General features: G+C 34.6%; 1 protein-coding gene and 1 pseudogene across 1 annotated transcript; one reads left to right on the forward strand and one right to left on the reverse strand.

The window, feature by feature from the left end:
- Positions 1–2,423: 2,423 nt before the first annotated feature.
- LOC148574781 (receptor-like serine/threonine-protein kinase At4g25390) lies at positions 2,424–3,532 on the reverse strand (annotated as a pseudogene).
- A 5,223-nt stretch (positions 3,533–8,755) lies between these two features.
- GLDH (L-galactono-1,4-lactone dehydrogenase) lies at positions 8,756–15,289 on the forward strand. Its single transcript, XM_021115956.2, has 7 exons — positions 8,756–9,666; positions 10,202–10,452; positions 11,613–11,795; positions 12,295–12,715; positions 13,516–13,656; positions 13,859–14,023; positions 15,053–15,289. The coding sequence occupies exons 1-6, from the start codon at positions 9,013–9,015 to the stop codon at positions 14,015–14,017; spliced, it is 1,809 nt and encodes a 602-aa protein (XP_020971615.1). The 5' UTR covers positions 8,756–9,012; the 3' UTR covers positions 14,018–14,023; positions 15,053–15,289.
- The last annotated feature ends 6,310 nt before the right edge of the window (positions 15,290–21,599 follow it).

Consider the following 21,599-nt stretch of genomic DNA (forward strand, 5'->3'; position numbering starts at 1 on the left):
CCAAAAACCCTCTACTGAGAACCCTTTCGAGGATGATGTTCTCACTCCCCCTACATTTTTCCCCTTTCAGGATATGGGCGCAGAAGCTACGAAGAGCTTATCTAATTGTTGTTGTGATGCTCTGTATTGTTTTAGTTATGGTTTATTGTACCCTCGCCTTTATCTTGATATAATCTGTAAGAGGGATAGGAATTGTATTGGTTAATGCTTGTAAAGTTATTTATATATATATATATATATATATATATATATATATATATATATATATATATATATATGGATGTACTCTTTATGAATTGTTGTAAGTTGTATGGTATTTATGGATGTACATTATCGTACGAAAGTATTTTTGGATCGGTATTGCGATTTAAAGTTTTAAACAGGCTCATATTTTAGTATTAAATAATATAAGTGTTGTCGTAATGTCCGAACTATCAGAGTCGCGCAGCCGGAAGTGCGAGCTTTGGTAGTTAGGGTGTTACATAAATACTTCGGTTATAAATTTTATTGGATTTTGTAACTTGTGACAACCAAACTTTTGTAAGAAAGGAATTCTTGTCGGTCTAGAAGCTATACTTACAACGCGAATTTAATTGTGAAAATTCTAGATCACGCGAGAGTTTCGTTCTTCAACCGCCGCAAAGAAAAATTGAATACCACAGCAAGATGTTGCGCCTCCCGAGACACTGTCGCTGATCTTTGACCGTAGATCTTCAACGCTGAACACTGCTACGTTCTAACTCTTCACCACTCCATGAAAGCTCATCTTGAATCTGCCATAAGCCATCGCTTGGATGCTATTCTCTGCCATGAGTGCCGCTCCCCAGCAAAATTCCCATGACTGCACAGTTCTCTCAAAAGTCAAGCTTCTTTTTCCACCAAATCTCCTGTCAAATGAGCGTTTCCCTATTACTATCTTTTCACGGTCTTCATGTTCAGGGATGGACTTATATAGGACAATGGGGGACACTTGCCCCCACTCTCATTTCAATTTTTTTTTAAATATACATATATAATATGCTTTCATTTAAATTTTAATGACCCTACTACAAATAAACTAAGCCCAATTATTTAAAGTTTCAAATCTACTTTATTTTTCTATCATTTTGAGGATTAGTTAACCTAATTAAATTTAGTCTTCTCCTATTTTTAAATTCCAACCGTCACCATTTCTCTATTTTCTTAGATCTTCTTTTCAGTTTCATATTTTTAACCTTCTTTTTCTATTCATTGTCTAGTGGTTATCTTCTCTTCATCAAAAAGTAAATTTTAAATTATCTTATATATATACCTCTCTATGACTCTATGTATCTTTCAATTTCATTGTTTCTCTTTTTGATATTTTCAATTGCAAATTTTAATTCAAGCAATTATAGTCTAGGTATTAATCTAATTTTTTATTCTCTTCATGAATTTATATATTTTATTTTATTCTCAATTTAGTGATCCTTATTATTTATTTGTTTATTTTTTGTTCTATTTTATTATATGTAATTATATTGCATATAAATTTTTAAAGTCAATTGATCAATTTATTAATTTAAAATATATATTTTTTATTTTTAGAAATAGTAATGATTGTTTGGTTACATATATAGAGAGAGACATTCAATCAAGTTGATAATGAAACAATTATTCAACATTTTTAAAATATGAAAACAAGAAGAGAAGTACTTTCAAGATTTGAAGAGAAAAAAGTTAGCGACTAATGTAATTTTTATTTTTTTTTGTATTTGAATAATTAATGTGCATTTTATTTTTTAAATTTAAATTAATATATTTTTTAATAGAAATGTGTATTATTTTTGTCCCTTAATATAAATTTTTTGGATCCGTCACTATTCATGTTGCCACTCCTTTATGATTCTGCTGTTCGTATATACTATCTACCTTGTTCTAATTTTTATTTTAACCCTTATTTAAATATTACCAAATGCAAATGCACCTCATAAAAACTAAAAATTTGCATTAAAAGGCCTACATTAAAAAAGAAAAAAAATAAACCAATAAAAAGTTGGGTCCATAAAGTGCAAAAATATATATAGATATTCCAAATTTGGCATCTCAATATTTAATATTCACGCATTAGACCACATGTCGGACGAGAATTAACCATCGGATGAGAATTAACTATTAACAATTTTTATATAGAGAAAAGGATAAATAGGTTCTTAACCTTTTACCCCGGAGACATTTTCGTCTCTAACCATTGAAAAATACTTTTAAGTCCTCCACCTTCTTAAAAGTTGGACGGATTAGTCCCTCTGTGCAAATGCCTCCATCAGACCCAATGAAAAAATCTGACGTGGCTCCATTCTGCTTACCTGGCATTACATTACGGCTGTCCACGTGGCACATTAGTGAAAGGTCGGTTTTGGAAAATGGACAAAAAAGTCCATCTGTCTCAAAATAGCATATATTAATTAAGCAAGCTCTTGAGAATACTGTTCCTTCCACCATTCCCTCACAAGCCTTCTTTTCTGCTTCTTCAAAACATCACCGTCCTCATCCATAGATTTCCACCATTCCAGTTTCCTCCTACTACTACTGCTATTACTCTTGTTCTTCTTCTTGTTGTTGTTCTCATCCTTTGCACTGGTAGAAGCAGTCAACTCAGCTTTGGGTCTCTGCAATCCAATGTCATTTCCAATCCAATCCATCACATAATCCTTCAACACAGCACCCGATGAACCTCCGTTCTCTTTATTTACCAAATTTCCCCCCACACCCTTCCCATTTTTCTTCACAACTGCATCAAAAGATGGAATTGGTCTTTCTGGATATTGCTCCTCAAAAACAGAGGCACCGTCACTCTCGTATCCCAAAGCCTCAGCTTCCAACCTATTCTCTGTCTTGAACCTTGTAAGTCCAAAGTCTCCTATCTTAGCCGCAAAGGACCGGTCCAAGAGAACATTACTGGGCTTGATATCGCCATGAATCACCAGAGGGTCGCAGGAGTAAGAAACTGTAACCCTCTCACGACGTCCAGTGTGACAGAGAATCTCGTCTGCCATCACATGAGCTCAGGGGATTTTCGGCGGAAGAGTGTGTCATGGAGGTTGCTGTTGTGCATGAGGTCATACACGATGAGGAAACGGCGCCATTTGGGGTCGGAGGTGAACCCTATAGCAGGGACCACGTGACGGCACGTGGAGGAGGAGGACGAACGGAGGAGCCTGGAAGCGAAGAGGAGCTCGTTGTGGAACTCGGGCTCCCCTTGGAGAGATGCAGAGAAGTCCATGAGCTTAACGGCGACGGGTTTTCCAGCGAGGGAGGCGAAGAAGACAGGGCCAAAGCCTCCATGGCCGAGGATGGTGGAGAAAGAGTTGGTGGCGCGGTAGAGGAGGGAGTAGGAGAAACGGTGAGGAGGGTTGGAGTCGGAGTCAGAAGAAGGAGTTGAGACAGAGGGACTTTTTTGTCCATTTTCCAAAACTGACCTTCCACTAATGTGCCACGTGGGCAGCCGCAATGTAATGCCAGGTAAGCAGAACGGAGCCACGTTAGATTTTTCCGTTGGATCTGACGGAGACATTTGCACGAAGGGACTAATCCGTCTAACTTTTAAGGAGGTGAGGGACTTAAAAGTATTTTCTAATGGTCAGAGACAAAAATGTCTGTGGGGAAAAAGGTCAAGGGCCTATTTGTCCTTTTCTCTTTTATATAAGATCGAAACCATCTTTATGAGGTTAAAAAGTCATCCATGCACATAACTTTTTTTTGACAAAGTAAATAGGTATATTTCATTCATGAATAGGACCCATAATATCTAAATAGGCCAAATTACATATAAAGGAAAGTGCATCTTCTATCTACACTGTATTTGGATTAGTAAGAGCCATTTGAGCCAATTCATGAGCTACCCTATTACCATTCCTTTTTACATGAGAGTACTTTATTGATCTAAGGCTATTAGCTAAACTTAAACAATCACTAATAAATGAACCAAAATAATTTTTATCGGCTTTTTTTTCTTTAAGACTTTGAATGACTTCAATATTGTCACTCTCAACTATTACATCAAAAAAGCAACATTCACAAGCATTTTCTAAGCCCATAAGACATGCAAGTGCTTTAGATTCATGAGATTGAAAGGATAAGAAATCTTTGCATGTGAATTCCATAAAAATGTCTCCATTAGTGTCTCTAACTACCACACCAATACCCACTACTCCATCATCAATACTAGCGGCATCAACATTAATTTTAACCTTTGTGATGGGTGGTCTCTTCCAATTTTTAGTGCTTGTAGCTCCAGGAGGTGATTCTACGGTTCCATTCAAATTGAACGTATGAGCTTTGATGTAATTTTCATGATTTTTTCTTGTTAATTCCGCTGCTTCAATTGGGGATTGATTCTCCTCATTAAACATGTGCTTGTTTCGAGCTTGCCAAAGAGTAAGGATGCTTGTGCAAAGAAGACCTTGTGAGACTGAATCTAAATTTTCCATCAATTCTTCACTCTACTCACAAGCTTGGGCTCCAGGTGGCTCTGATGATCGTATGGCTAGGGAGCTATGGTACCAAAAAATTCGAGCAAACTCACAATCCTTGATGAGGTGAGTCTCGGTTTCTTCTTTCTTCCAACATCTTGGACACAGGGTTGTGCAATTGACTCCCCTTTTTCGCAGGTTCAATCGAGTTGGCAGTGAATTGTTCATCAGCCTCCATACGCAGTTGATTGCTCTGGGGTGTGCCTTAGCTTTCCAAAGCTTTTTCCATTTGGGTTCTTTCGGGTCTGATGAGATTTTGCTCCTGTATCGAGTGCTCTGTTCTTTCATAATTCTATGGTATGCATCCCTAACCTTGAACTCCCCATTTCTTGTAAATCTCCAATAAAATTCATCTGATTGTGTTGTGATTGGTAGAGGAATTTATAGAATTTGTTGAGCTTCAAATTCCATGAATGTGTCTTTAATCTTTCTTGCATCCCACCTGTTCCTTCATCATTCATCAGTTCTCTCACTGTAGCCTCTTTGCCTAAAAAATTTACTGGACTCCAAATTTTGAATCTGTGCTGATTCGGTAACCATGGTGATTCCCAAATTTTAATAGATCGGCCATCTCCAATTTTTCATATTCCTCCCATCTGTAGCACTTCCTTTGCATTCTAAATACTTCTACAAGTATAGCTTGGTGTGTATCCTGTTGATGACTCCAGAAAGTTGGTTCTTGGGTAATATCTAGCTTTGATTAGTCTTGCTGCCAGGGAGTTTAGTTTTCTCATGAGCCTTCACCCTTGTTTGGCTAGAAGAGCTGAATTGAATGCTTCAAAATTTCTGAATCCTAGGCCTCCCTCCAATTTACTGGTGCACAGTTTGTCCCATTTGATCCAATAAATTTTTCTCTCTCCTTCTTTGCTTCCCCAATAGAATTTTCTGATCATACTATCTATGTGTTGACATAAGCTCTTGGGTAATTGAAAACAACCCATTATATATGTTGGAATGGATTGTTCCCCCGCTTTAATAAGAGTTTCTTTTCCGACTCTTGAAAGGTATCTTTCTTTCCAGCCCTTAAGTTTCTTCCAAATCACCTCTTGAATAAAATCGAAAACCTTCTTTTTGGATCTTCCTACAAATGTAGGAAGGCCTAAATATTTAGAGTGTTGTTCTACCGCCTTTATCCCTAGCCACTCTTGAATGAGATTTTGTCTGGTAGTTGGTACGTTTCGGCTGAAGGAGATTTCTGATTTATCAAGGTTGATTCTTTGGCCTGAAGCTGTCTGGTACTGGATAAGAACTTTATTCCTTGAATATCTTGGTCCAAAGCTCTTGAAAATAGGATGCTATCATCTGCAAAGAAAAAGTGGTTTATTTGTGGTGCCTTTCTTGTTACTTTGATCCCTCGTATTATCTTGCTGTTTTGAGCCTTGATTAGTAGTCCTGAGAGAACTTCAGCACATAAAACAAATAAGTATGGGGAGAGTGGGTCTCCTTGTCTTAGTCCTCTAGAAGGTTTGAAGTTCTTGCTTGGTATACCATTGATTAGGATTGAGAATGACACTGATGAGATACAGTTCCATATGAGATTAACCCATCTTGATGAGAAACCTATAGAAACCATAACTTCCTTTAAGAACGGCCATTCAATCCTGTCGTAAGCCTTTGCCATGTCTAATTTCAGCCCAATATATCCTTTTTGACCTGTTATTTTCTTCTTCATGTAGTGAAAAATCTCAAATGCTATCAATCCATTATCTGTGATTAGCCTATCCTTCACGAAAGTACTTTGAACTTCTCCAACAATATCCGGGAGAATTTGTTTGAGTCTATTCGCAATTGTTTTGGTAACAAGTTTAAAAATTACATTACATAAAGAGATAGGTCTAAAATCTTTAGTATGACTAGGATTTCTAATTTTGGAAATCATACATATATGTGTTGCATTTATGGAGGTGGGATCATCATTATGGTTTAGAATTCTAAGAACTTGATAAGTAACATCGTTACCAACTGTTTTTCACATTTTCTGGTAGAAGAGAGCCGGCATTCCATCTGGTCCTGGGGCTTTGGTAGGGTGCATCTGTTTAAATGCTTGTAGGACTTCCTCAGGTGTGAATTCTTGGTCCAAGAGTTCTCTCTTGGCTGAATCTATCCTCCTTTTTACTATATCAGCCGCTTCATGAATTCCTTCTCCCCCCTTCCGACCTGAAGAGCTTGTCAAAATACTCCACCATCACCTTCTCCATCTTCTCATCCTCAAAGCTTACTCCCATATCATCTTTGATTGATTTCAACCAATTTCTTTTCTTTCTTTGTGATACTTTCTGGTGGAAGAATTTGGAGTTTCTATCCCCATGTTTAAACTAATTGATTCTTGATCGTTGAGCCCACCAAATTTCTTCTTCTTTAAGTGCTTCATCAAGCTCTGCTTCTATCACTTTGATTTGGGGTTAAGTACTGAAATCGTCCCTAAGGTAAGGGGTGAAAATCAAATTCATCCCCGACCTTTTTTTGTTATTAAAATCATCCCGAATGCCTAGAAACACTTTAAAATCATCCTCCCCTCCTTAAAACAAAATTTTTGGACACGTTTGTCCTTTTAGTCGTTACTGTCCGTTGGAGCTTTTAATGAATAAAGTTAATTTATTTGTTTATTTATTTATTTTTATAAAGTATTGGTTTGGGGAGGGTTGGGATTAAATTATAGCAGTCATCCCTAACCAATGAAGCAGAGCAGGAGTTAGGGCTTTTGAAGGTGAGTGGAGCCATGGTTGCCGAGAGCTCACGGTCGTGTCAGAGTAGGTTGTCTGCGCAGAAGAGGGAGCTTGTGTGTGGACATGGAGAGAGACCCGTGCTTAGAATTTTGGGAACAAGGAACAATCCTGAGCGACGATTTTGGTGGTGTGTCTACTATGAGGTTAGGGTTTTAAGTTTCTGTAGGTGGGTGATGGCAATGTATTGTTTTTCTGGGCTCTGACTCTGGTGGGTTGTTGCAGATCCAAGATGAGTGTGATTTCTTCCGATGGACAAACCCAGAAGCAGAGAGTGAAGATCCTCATGCTGCAAGGATGAAGAGGAAGGTTGCGGCCCTAAAAGAAAAAGTGAGGGACATTGAGTGGAAGTTCAAGGTTGCTGCAGTGTTATGAATTTTTGGATGGGTTGTTTTATTTTGCTTCTGGTCGCAGATTTGGTTCAATCAGAGGGAGGGGGTAGCGTGTGTGATGCCATTGAAGTATGGTTGATGAAATTAGGGGAGAATTTAGGGTTCAATTTGCATTTGTTTGATTGGGTCTGAGTTATGTAAATTGAGTTGTACTGGGTCTTGAATGAACATGTTGGGTTGGTTTAGGGTTTTGATGATTAATTTTGTGAGTGAAATGATGTCCTTGTATTTTGACAATTAATTGGAAAGGAAAATTTATCTGTTAGCCTGAAAATTGTGACTGAAGAGTTCTGTTAATCAAGTTTACAACATATCAACTAAAAGGTAGAAATTCATTAAACAGAACCAGAAAAACAAAATAATATTAGGCAGAATACAACTATGTGTAATTCATTAATAAGCATAGGAAAATAACACCAAAAGGTAGATACTTCACTCACCACCATCAATTCCATTACATGGACACAAAACAAAATATAGTCTTTAGGCTTAAGAAAACAACAACAAAAGCTGGATTCTAGGACATCCAAAAACATAGAGCAACTCTGTTGCTTAATAAGAAAGATGAATCATAAACCATGTTGTGTAGTTTTCAAACAAACCAAAAAAAGTATCACAAACATTGTGTCTATTCAAGAAACAGTACATTAATAACAGTACAAAACTCAAATTTTCACAATAGTCTAAAGTTTTTCCCAAAGTCTTGAGACAAAGGGACTTTTTTGTCCATTTTCCAAAACTGACCTTCTACTAATGTGCCACGTGGGCAGCCGCAATGTAATGCCAGGTAAGCAGAACGGAGTCATGTTAGATTTTTCCATTGGATCTGACAAAGACATTTGTACGGAGAGACTAATCTATCTAACTTTTAAGGAGTTGAAAGACTTAAAAATATTTTTCAATGGTCAAAAACAAAAATATCTGCGAGACAAAAGGTCAAGGACTTATTTGTCCTTTTCTGTTTCGTATAAGATCGAAACCATCTTTGTGAGGTTAAAAAGTCATCCATGCACATGACTTTACACATGTTTCACGTTGATAGTAGACAACAACCCATTTCTTACTAACCTTACGAGGAGGGTGATTTTGTCATACTAGAGCCACCTTATAGTATGGTAAGTGGAAACAGACAGACAAAGCTTTGCCACCTTCACAACTACGTTCAGAGTAGACCACTTGTCACTCTGCCAAGCCACAGTGGAGGGATCACACCTGTGGATGTTTTTTCTGAGCCACACCATACAATTTCCCTTGTGACCCTTAAAAAACAACAGGAAGGTTCCCTGCTTTTGTTGGTGAGTCGCTTGTCTATCTTCGTCCAATTCTCGGTCACTCTGCTCACTCAACTGATAACTCTGCTTTCTACTCTTCAGCATTAGAGTTTCCACCTCTCTCTCTCTCTAAGCGATGCTGAGAGCTCTACTTCTCAAACGCGCCCTTCGTCTCCCCCATCACCATTACCATCACCACCGCTTCCACTCACATCCCCACCCTCTCCGAACCCTCCCCTCCACCACCATCCACCAGCACCTACGCCGCTTCTCCTCCTTACCACCGGAGCCCTCCACTGATGACCAAACCGTAAAGTACCTCGGCTACGGCGCCCTCCTCCTCTTCTGCGGCGCCGCCACCTACTACTCCTTTCCTTTTCCCGACAACGCGCAGCACAAGAAGGCGCAGATCTTCCGCTACGCCCCGTTGCCGGAGGACCTCCACACCGTCTCCAACTGGAGCGGGACCCACGAGGTCCAGACTCGCAACTTCCAACAGCCCGAGACCCTGAAGCAGCTGGAGGACATCGTCAAGGAGGCCCACGAGAAGAGGACTCGCATTCGGCCCGTCGGTTCGGGCCTATCTCCCAACGGCATCGGGCTGTCGCGGGCCGGAATGGTGAACCTTGCATTGATGGATAAGGTGTTGGATGTGGACAAGAAGAGCAAGACTGTGAGGGTTCAGGCTGGGATCAGGGTGCAGCAGCTTGTGGATGGAATCAAGGACCATGGCCTTACCCTTCAGAATTTTGCTTCCATTAGGGAGCAACAAATTGGTGGCATCATTCAGGTTCTTTAATTTCTAGGGTTCACGAATTGGTTGTGCTTTGATGAACTGGTTTTATGTGAGTCATTCTCTGAATTTGAGTTTCAATTGAATGGGTGTAAGTTAATATCATTTAGTTAATGGCATAGCATGATTTCACCAACTAGGTAGCGAACTGCTTACCAATTCAATCCGCGTACCTGAACGTCATATGTATATTTTCCACATAAAATATTTTATATATGGCGTACCGAGTTCCCGTTCCCATACTAGACTGTATTGCTTTCTATGTAACTATGGTTCATGGGTACATTATGCATGCCATATTGATTCAGCCACTTATTTGCCACCTATACTCAAATATGTAGAGTATTCCGTAATTTTTACAGTTGATGGTGTCTATACACAAATACTGGGTTGTTGAACTAATTTGGTCATTAATTGGCTACTGGATATGTTACACTGGATTCGTACATTATAATTGGTCTTGTTGAAGTGATTCTTACATTATGATTCATGTGAAGCTGGGAACTTCATCTGTTTTGCTCTTGGGCGTTAGGTTGGTGCACATGGAACTGGTGCAAGATTGCCTCCAATTGACGAGCAGGTGATTGCCTTGAAATTGGTGACCCCTGCCAAGGGGACAATTGAGATCTCGAAAGAGAAGGATCCAGAGCTGTTTTATCTTGCTCGTTGTGGTCTCGGGGGACTTGGAGTTGTGGCTGAAGTCACCCTTCAGTGTGTCGATCGACAGGAGCTTGTGGAGCACACAGCTATCTCATCTATGAATGAGATAAAGAAAAATCACAAGTAATTCTTAAGTGTTCTGTTTCCTTTTTATGTCTTTCTTCTTTGAAGTTAGCAAATACATTGGACACCATTGCCACGTTAATAAAATTGCGCTGTTTAGTAAAAGAGTGACTCAATCCATATGGTTTCCAAGTTCAAATCACTCTATGGTTTAGGTGGGTAAGATGGATGCCGCCTTAGTCCTATAAATAGAGGCTAGTTCTGTAATAGAGCCTCTGGAGTCTGATCTGATATAATAAAAATAAGCGAAGAAGAGTATTCTGACTTTCTGATAATTTAAATCCTTTTATAGCTTTGGGTTTGCAAATCTAGCTAGATTTTTCTGCCAAGATTCAGTATTTTGAATACAACTGAGCACCATGGTGGTGACTGCATGGCATTTGCTATTTCATTTTATTTATTTATTTCAGTGAAGGAGTTTAGTATAAGAATTTGGTCTATCACCCCAAAGAAAACATTTGGTGTGACATATCAACCATTTAGAGAATTTTTTTTTTCTAATTTACCTTTTAAAAATAAGTTTGGACTTAAAAAATTATGCTGCACTTAATGGCTGCTTGTAAGTTTGTTTTTGAAAAATGTTTGCATAATGAAAAACTTTAGACATGTAAAACAAATTCTTGTAAAACTGGAACTTCAATATGTTTTTTCCAAGTTGAATTTTGCACATAAAGAAACGGCAAATGGTAAATGGTAATTTTAAATGCAGAGAAAATATAATATATAGAAACATAATACAGTAAAGATGATCTTAGCCACCCATAAATGTGCACAATATCATAATAGTCCTTCATTTCAATGTATATTAAATTTGTACTCCAAAAAGCATTGCAATATCCTGTTAAATCTTGCATTTTGGATATTAAATTTGATTTTAACATGATATTAACAAAGGTCGTTGACTTTCACTGAACAATCAATTGTCCGAAAAGTGGGGACCACTTCAATATTTACATATATGGTTTGCAAACCAAAATTTACTAATGTAATCGTCTGGTTAGTATTTTAATCATATGCATGTGCAATCCACATATATTTCTGCTGCAGCGTTACTTGAATCTGCCTGTATCTTTTCTGTTAATTATCTTTTTGTCATTTGACCTAAGATAGTAGGGATCATCTTCAGAAGATTTAGATTGTCCCTTTTCCATCATATGCAGGAAATTGCTGTCTGAAAATAAGCATGTCAAGTACCTTCATATCCCATATACTGATTCTGTTGTGGTTGTGAGATGCAATCCAGTTTCAAAGTGGGGCCCTCCCAAGTTTAAACCAAAATATACCAAAGATGAAGCGATACAACATGTACGTGACCTTTATAGGGAGTCCCTCAAAAACTACGGGTACTGCTACACCTATTGCATTATTTTCAGTGTATATGGTTCACTGACAAAGTAATTTTCTCATTGCTTTGTTCTCAAATAAAGGCTATTAGAAGGTGCAGTTTGCTGTCCTAATTTTGGCATTTGTTTGGCTTCTTTTTCCCGATTTTATTTTATTTTATTTTGCTTAGACATTTTAAAATGATGTATACCTAACATTCTGATTAAGAATTAGATAGACAACATATGATAAGGATGGCATGATGTATCCTTTTCAGGGATGTCATGATGCTAATGGTTTCATATATATATTATTGGACATGGACTAGTAAAATGTTAATATTTTTTATTGATCTGAGAGTGGTTTATTCAAGCATTTATGGATACTTCGAAAGTGTCTCAGTAGCTTAATTTTATGTTGATGTTCTAATTATATCATAACATAAAGTTGACCGATTTACTATTTTACTGTTGCCATTTTGTGAACTTCTTTTCACATGATTACTATTCGTGTATACAGAGCATATGGATCTAAGGGTAGTTCATCAGGTGACAGTGAACAGAACATAGATGAGTTTTCTTTCACAGAATTAAGAGATAAGCTAATTGCATTGGATCCTCTTAATAAGGAACACATCATCAAAGTCAATCAAGCCGAGGCAGAGTTCTGGAAGAAGTCAGAAGGATATAGAGTTGGATGGAGTGATGAAATACTGGGCTTCGATTGTGGAGGCCAACAGTGGGTGTCGGAGACATGCTTCCCTGCAGGAAAACTAGCTAGCCCGAGCATGAAAGACCTTGAATACATTGAAGAGTTGAAGAAACTCATAGAGAAGGAAGACATACCGGCTCCTGCACCAATTGAGCAGCGATGGACGGCTAGCAGTAAGAGTCCCCTGAGTCCTGCTTCAAGCCCATTCGAAGATGATATATTTTCTTGGGTAATACTATCCTATCCTGGACAATTCAAATGATTGCTGATAGTACTATGAATATAATTCTAAATTATAGTTCAGCTGCAGAAATGGTATTACATGACCATATAATTTGAGCTTAGCACTATGCTTTCGTTATGTTTACTGTTCATTTGCTGTCTCATCCCTCATGAATTTTTGGTTATTAGATCAGCAAAATTTTCTGCTTTTGGTTACGTGACAATAATTGAAATGCATGAGCTTCCCATTCTTTTTCTAATGAGATTGTTTCGAATATGATTTAATTTCTTGGACATGGGGTTCAATTTTGACCAAGGTATGAAGTTTCACCATGATAGGAACAGGTTTGGAGTGGTTTATAGGAGGAGAGGTAAGGAGTAGATAAGCTGAATTTTCACTGCTTTCACTACTTAATTCATAATTGTTGCTGGTTAGCTCTTTTAAGCTAGTTTAGCAGGTTAGGAGCAGGAGTGCTAGGCTTAACTGCTGCTTATAAATACTAGGGGTTAGTTTGTTTTAGTGAGTTAGAAAAATTCTGTGTTGCTGTTAGTCCCAGAGTTGGTTAGATCCAATAGTGTACTTCAATAAGGGATTGTGATTTACAATCCCTAGTTCATCAATAAAATCCCTAATTTCTGCTAGATCCTTTCACACCAACATGCAAATTTTGTTTCAGAGCTTAACTGGTTTGCCGAGGGGAAAAGATATCCAAACTTGGTATTAAATCCTTTGGTTCCTCTATGAATTATAGCATCATTATGTTGGTTTGAAATGATTTGGTGGTCATGTTTATGTTAATGTTTCAGGTTGGTATTATCATGTACCTCCCAACCACGGATGCTCGCCAGAGGAAGGAGATAACCGAAGAATTCTTTCATTACCGACATTTAACTCAGGAAAAATTGTGGGATCAGTACTCTGCTTATGAACACTGGGCTAAGATTGAGGTAATAGTCTAACCATCTTAACGAAAATAATTGAACATGGACATGGAAGTCTTTATTGTCTCAGAACTGTAATGATGAGTCTTATCCATGAAATCCAAGTCTCCAATCTGTTGATATCATCTGCCACCAAACATTTGGAATTGCAAATTGAGTGAAATGTGTTTGAAATTTTTTAATTTCTCTGTTTATTACCTACCTTTAGGTTCCAAAGGACAAGGAAGAGCTTGCAGCTCTCCAAGCACGGATAAGACGGCGGTTTCCAGTGGATGCATACAATAAAGCGAGAAAGGAATTGGACCCCAACAAGATCCTATCAAATAACATGCTGGATAAGATCTTTGCAGAATCAAACACGCTATAATTTTAGGTTGGTAATTCGTTTACTTGTTCTTGTGCTAATTTTTGAAACAGCCACACTTTTTGAAACCAAGGTTGCATAATTTATCTGGTACACAATCAAGATTATTTTGCATTTTTCATCAACACATTCTTTCAGTTTATTGTGTAAGTTGAGTTGCCTTGAGCTGAAAGGAAGCTATAAGAATTGTGATGTCATGTAATATATCAAGATTCAAGTGGTGCTGGTTTGTTCCTTACATTCTGTTTTCACCCCAACATAAATAGGAAGCATAAAGATAGGGTGAAGGCAGAGGAAATGTACTGTGTTGATATACTTGTATAAGGAAAATTCTATGGGCACCTAAAAATTTCTGTTTCATCCTTTTCTTCTATAAGAATTAACAAGGGTTGGAAATTCGATTAAATTGGAAAATGAAATAAAAAAGTTGAGAACTTTTCTTGGTGTCGAATTTAGAAGTCAAAATGTGGGATTCTTGTAACATTAGGCCTTGTGTAAAATGTCTCCTCGTTTTTGTCGCCGTTGTTTCTGTTTCCTGGATTCATCTGTCATGGATACCGTGTGGGCTTGGCTGTCCCGATCTTCACTGCCATCTGCCAATGATTTAGTCCATCAGCTCCCTGCGAATTAGTACTTGGTTTCGAATCTCAGATTTGTTTTCGAATTTTTCTTTTATTTTTATGTTGTTGAATGTTGATGAAAGGGAGCCTAAGAGCAACGGTGGAGTTGTCTGTGTGATCTTAAGGTCATGGGTTCAAGTTGTGTAAACAGCTATTGATGTAATTATCAGGTGGCTGCCTGCATTATATCCTTTGGGTGCGGTTCTGTCCTAGACCCTGGGTTAACACGGTTAATCCAATACAAATAAACGTTTTATACAAGGGTCACTCTAGTGTAAAGATTGTAGATATACAGATATGTATGGTTCACCGACACGTGTTGTGAATGTGTGGTGTCACGGAGTAGGTTGATAGCAATGTTACATTTGCAAGGCTTGGTAGAAACTCAGCTTAGGCGGCTTTTCTTTCTGTGTAACAGGATTTTTTTGGGTCGTCTCTATCCAGCTACTTGTTGGGCTCTTTAGGCTTACTTATAAGATTGTATGGCAAGGGTCAATTTATGTTGAGACTGAAGGAAGAGCTTGTTTGAAATAGCTGCTATTAGAACATTGGTTATACTTCATATTTCCATTTAGAACGAGAAAAAATGAACATTATTCATATGTCTTAATAATGATAACATGTACATAATAAAAAAGTTTTTTTCTTTTTCCCATTTTAACTATGTATCCTTTGGCTCTCATAATAAAAGTAATTATACACACTAATAAGTTATTTTTTCATTTCAACTAGGTATTTTTCAAATGTAATCTTTTTTCAACTTATTTTTAAGTAAATTAAAAAATAATTGCAACATAACATACATAATTTAATGTTTCATGCATTATCTTTTCGATATTTATATTTAAAAATTTTAAAAATCTTGTTTGTCTAAAACTAAATTCAACACTTAGAGTAACAACCCAAACAAATTTCAAATTATAAAAACAATATCATAATCAAATCTTAAATAAACGAAACTCTAAACTCAAACAAATTTTAAATTACAAACACAACATTAAAGTTGACCTTAAATAAACCTAAATTCTAGATTCTAAACTTTAAACTATAAACTTTAAACGTTCAATTTAATAAATTCAAAATTCTAAACATTAAATACTAAACACTAAATATTAAATCCTACGTCATGTACCATAAACGCTAAATACTAAAATCTTAAACAAAAATAACCTACTATAGAGTGTGATACAATTTATTCTCTAAAATAAATTCAAATAACTTGTGAGAGTAGATGTACCATTTTTAATAAACCATTGAATTCATTAAATAAAAATTAAAAAAATGCTATAAAAAAGAGTATTAATGGACCTCAATAAATATAAAACATATTAGTATACAAATAAATAAATATTTTTTAATATATAATATTTTACAAAAATAAGTGTAACTTTTTTTAAAATAAATAAAGATAAATCATATTACTACATAAAAATATAATTTTTTTATTGAGATCAATTATAATATAGTAAATTTTTATAATATTAAAAAATTCATTAGATATAATTTTTAGTTACACATATAAATGATAAATATAAAATAATTTAATTTTATTTTATAATACTTTTGACAAATAATTAGATTGTTTTGTTTTTATATTGAGAGATACAAAAGGCAAAGAGAATTAATCACACAAAAATCATTTTAATTTATTGTTTGAGTTGGTTATTATCTTGATGGTGATAATCGAAGTAGTGGGAGAAACATTTAGTTTGCTCTCAAGTTGAGTCGTATAGGAATTTAAAAATTTACCTCTATGTTAGTTAAAAACTTACCTCTATGTTAGTTCGACTCACACGGATGAAACCATTGTTAGCAAAATCGGACCGGACCGTCCGGTTCGAACAAAAAATTGGTAAACCCTAAGCTGGTCCGGTTCGATGATCTGACCGGATGAGGCAATGAACTGGTACAAATCGGTCAAACTCGATAAGACCGGTTCGACCGAACCACTTGAGCTTCAAAATTTTTTCAAAATGTTGAAGCTGGAGTTCGAATCCCCCTCATCAAGAAAAACTTACTCACAACCACCAGGCTGTTAAGCTTGTTATCAATATATATATGCAAATTAATATATATATAAATATCTTTCAGCAAATAATTTACTTCTATTTAATTTATTTTAATTTTAGTTATAAACTCATTCATTCTTAAATTAATTATATTTTTATTTAACAATAATTATAAACTCATTTATTTTTTTTATAATGATATAATATCTATTAATATTATTTTTCAATAAATACTTGTAGTATATAATAGTATAATAGATATAAACTAATTAATAAATTATTAAAATTCGAAAATAATAGTTATTTTAATATAAAAAAATAAAAATATTTATGATAGAGTAAAATTAACAAAATACTTATTGTTCCTGTTTCATATTGTTTTAGAATAGCTAGATATTTTTAAAATGTTAGTGAAAATATGTATATTAAATTTTAATTTTAAATTTTTTACTATATTTTATTTTTTATTTACATAGGACCGGGTCAATCGGTTCAACTAGTGACCCACCTGTTGAACCAATGACCCAGTGACCTGACTGGTTCGATTACCGGTTCGATTCTGACAACTATGGATGAAACCACAAGCTTTTAAGTATTTTATTTTTGACCCAATATTTTTAAAAAATTATTAATTAACTCTCATATATATTAATATTTACAAAAATAATCCAGAATACAAATTTATTCCCAAAATAATAATGTTATGTTGGTGACAAACACAGCTCTTAAAATTCAAAAATCTTTTTTTGTAATCTGTCCGAAAATATATATGATTTTTAATTCGTTTTTGAGTTCTACAGTTATCGATTTTCACAGTTTTTTTTTTCAATTAATCTCTTGATCATCAAACCTCATCAATTCCTATAAGTAATTCTCATTCACAACAACCTCAAAATCATCAAAACACTCCAATTAGACTATTCTTCATGGCCAAACCAACAATCACAAGCAACAACAATAATTTATACCTAAAATATCATATATATATATATATATATATATATATATATATATATATATATATATCATGTTTAAAGTTTTAATATTGTAATCGGGGTATAATTAATACCTAAAATTTTAATAATTAAATAATTAAAATAAATTAATTAAATAACAATAATTAATATCTAAAATATTAAAATTTTTTTTAATAAATGTGAAAAATAAAAATAAAAAATTGATAAATAATAATAAATATTATTATTATATCAAAAAGAATATTTTTATTTAAAAAAAAAACTCATAAAAATTGATATATTAAATAAATAAATAGATAGATAATTGCTAGAATCACAACTTGCATATAACGGGGCCCAAATCAAGTAGCTATAGTTCACGTCAGTAACATAAGCGGCTAACTGTTTGAACTTGTAAAGTTACCTAGCTATGAGCCAGTAACAATCTTTGGACCAGAAACTGGTGACCTGCTTCTTTCTGTAGACAAACTTACACGTGTCAACATTGCATATAAGTTGAGGGAATATCTGTATATCTGTATGCTTATTACTCTGTACACTATAATTCACCTTTATACAATAATATATGTATTTTGAGTACGTACTCAATTAAATAATACGAATATTTTTGACTGGCATTGTAATCTACTATTTAGCTCTTTGTGCCCAGCAAAATCTTAACTAAATGTTTAAAATGGTAAAATTTCAAAATTTTATTAATTGAAAAAATAATTAATTTATTTTATTTAAATAAAAAAACCCCTGATATGATGATCCTCACTTAGACCCATGTTTGAAACTTGTTAATAATGTCAAAATGAGATCGCAAAAAAAAAAATCCTTTAATGTAAAATCACCAAACTATTAAAAATTTAGAAGAAAATAAGTTCTCATCATTGTAAATTGTTGTGACAAGGGTCACTAGGTGAATGTCTATTCTCAAGAGAGAATAAATTTAATAACATTGAAAATATAATATTTTGTATGTGTATAAATAGGAGGTTAAGCTTCTTTTATATACTGTTCTTCTCTTTTTCTCTTTTACAAATAAGTTGCTACATATATTAGTAGATATTTTTTGGTGACTATATATATATATATATATATATATCATCTCTATTATATTGAGATAATTATATTGGTGAATATTAATACTAGAGTTATCTAATTATATGGCTTTATTTTATATTTATTACCTCTTATTTATTTATTTATTTATTTATTTATTTTACAACACGTTATCAGCATGAGACTCTGATTATATTTTAGGAAGACTCAGGTAATAAATTTTTATTATGTTGAAACTCTCTTATCTTGAATTTAATGCTCTTGATATATCTGGAAACAACTATTTATCATGGATACTAGATGCTGAAATCCATCTTGATTCAATGGATCTTGGAAATACCATTAAGGCTAAAAATAATGCATTTCAGAAGGATAAAGCCAAAGCCATGATCTTCCTTCATCATCATCTTGACGAATGATTGAAAAATGAATATCTCACATTAAAAGATCCTGCAAATCTGTGGAAAGACCTCGAAGAAAGGTATAATCATCAAAAGACGGTGCTACTTCCTCAAGCCTGATATGAATGGACGCACTTGCGTCTACATAATTTTAAATCCATAAATGAATATAATTCAACAATGTTTCGAATCACCTCACGAATGAAATTATGTGGGAAAAAGATAACTGATAATGACATGTTAGAGAAAATTTTCTCGACCTTCCATACCTCGAATGTGCTCCTGCAGCAGTAGTATCGAGAAAAATGATTTAAAAAATATTCTGAATTAATTTATTACATTCTTGTTGCTGAACGCAACAATGAATTACTTTTAAGGAATCATGAAGCGCGCTCAGCTGGCACTGCCCCGTTTCCTAAAGCAAATGCGACAAATTATAACCCTAGAAGAGGTAAATGGCAAAGTTTTGGCAACAAGAAAAATTATGGAAGGAAGAAAAATTATGTTCACAAGAAAGGATCTCACCAGAAATCGGATAAAGAAAGAAACAATGCGCAAAATAAATCAATAGAGGATAAATATTTTCGTTGTGGTGGAAAGGGCCATTGGTCGCGTACCTGTCGTACCCCAAGGCACCTAATTGATCTTTATCAAGCATCTTTGAAAAATGACGATAAAGGAAAGGAAAATTTCGTTTCAAATGATGCTGTTGAAAATTACACTACTCATTATGATGTATCTGATTTCTTTGAGGAGCCTGAAGAAAATATTGGTTATTTGATCAATGATGGAATAGTTTAATATGTGTGATTGTTAAGTATTCATGTAAATAAATAATGTAACAAACTTCTTATTAAGTTTTATTTTCTATGCATTTGAATTTCAAGCATGATGTATATAAATAATGTTTAATAAATATTTATGTTTATGAATTTCAAAATTACTAAATGTGTCAAGTTTTAAAATAATAATAATAAAATTTTTAATATATGATACTATGTACAGTACTTTGTAGAAAAACGATTTCAATCAAGAAAATAATTTTACTGTGCATATATTTTTACTCATTTTATTATTATTATTTGTTTATGAAGAAAATGACAAGGACATATAGTGAAGATGTTTGCCTTGCGAATAGTGCAAATTTGCACACCATTCTCAAAAGTAATATATATTTTATCCATTTTGTGCCAAAAGAAGAATATGTTAATACTATTATTGGCTCAGGCAATGTGATAGAAGGCTCCGGAAGAGCTATAATTTTGTTTCCTGAAGGAACAAAATTCATAATAAATAATCCACTATTATCTACTAAGTCTCTAAGGAACTTATTGAGTTCCAAAGATATTCGTCGAAATGGATATCATATTGAAACAATAAATGAGGAAAATCATGAGTATCTATGTATCACAACTCATGATTTAAATAAAAAGATTATATTAGAAAGGTTACCCTCCCTTTCATCTGGGTTATATTATACCAAAATTAGTGCAATTGAATCACATGCCATTATAAACCAGAAGTTTACTAGCCCAAATGAATTCATAGCTTGGCGTGATCGATTGGGTCATTCGGGAACAACCATGATGTGGAGAATTATTGAAAACTCCCATGGATATTCAATAAAGAACCAGAAGATTCTTAAATCTAGTGAATTTTGTTGTGCTGCATATTCCTAAGAAAAGCTAATTTAAGGCCATTAACAGTAAAGATTGGATTTGAAGGCGATATATGTGGACCTATTCATCCACCATTTGGATTTTTGAATATTTTATGGTCCTAATAGACGCATCTTCGAAATGGTCACATGTGTGCTTATTGTCTTCTCGCAACCTGGTGTTTGCGAGATTACTTGCTCAAAATATTTGATTAAAAGCATAATTTTCAGAAAATCCAATAAAAACAATTCGTCGTGATAATGTTGGTGAATTTACTTCCCAAGCCTTTGATGCTTATTGTATGGCTAACGGAATAAGCGTTGAATATCCAGTAGTTCATGTTCACACACAAAATGGGTTAGTAGAATCACTTATATATTAAACGTCTCCAATTAATTGCTAAACCCTTACTTATGAGAATAAATCTCCCAACCTCAGCTTGGGGCATGCTATTTTACATGTGGTAGACTTGTCGATTCCAAAGACAAAAAATCTTCGAAAAAGAAAAGAAGTAAATATTATTCCTGTTGAAAAAGACATAGTAAAGACACTTGCAGTTGTCCAAAATTATTATATAGTTTTAATGCTAGAAGACATTCAGGTACCTGAAAATTGTGAAAATGACGAGATCTCGATAATTATGTCTTTACCGGAAAAAATGGGACCGAAATAAGACAATTGTCAATGAAATATTTGCATATAATGTGGCATTAAATATCATGCATGAAAGTAAGGATCTTGAGCAAAAAACAGTCAAAGAATGTCGGTAAAGAAATAATTGGCCAAAATGGAAAGAAGCTATGAAGGTTGAGTTAGACTCACTTGCAAAACGTGAAGTCTTTGGACCAATAGTCCGTACACCAAAAGATGTAA

Source organism: Arachis ipaensis, chromosome B2 (assembly GCF_059453495.1).
Source record: "Arachis ipaensis isolate K30076 ecotype BB chromosome B2, ASM5945349v1, whole genome shotgun sequence".
Classification (NCBI taxonomy): domain Eukaryota; kingdom Viridiplantae; phylum Streptophyta; class Magnoliopsida; order Fabales; family Fabaceae; genus Arachis; species Arachis ipaensis.

Excerpts from the sequence above, each read along its gene's own strand:
- GLDH (XM_021115956.2), top strand. The coding sequence starts at position 9,013 with ATGCTGAGAGCTCTACTTCTCAAACGCGCCCTTCGTCTCCCCCATCAC. Across the intron at positions 9,667-10,201 it reads AAATTGGTGGCATCATTCAG|GTTGGTGCACATGGAACTGG; the intron begins GTTCTTTAATTT and ends CTTGGGCGTTAG. Across the intron at positions 12,716-13,515 it reads AAGATGATATATTTTCTTGG|GTTGGTATTATCATGTACCT; the intron begins GTAATACTATCC and ends TTAATGTTTCAG.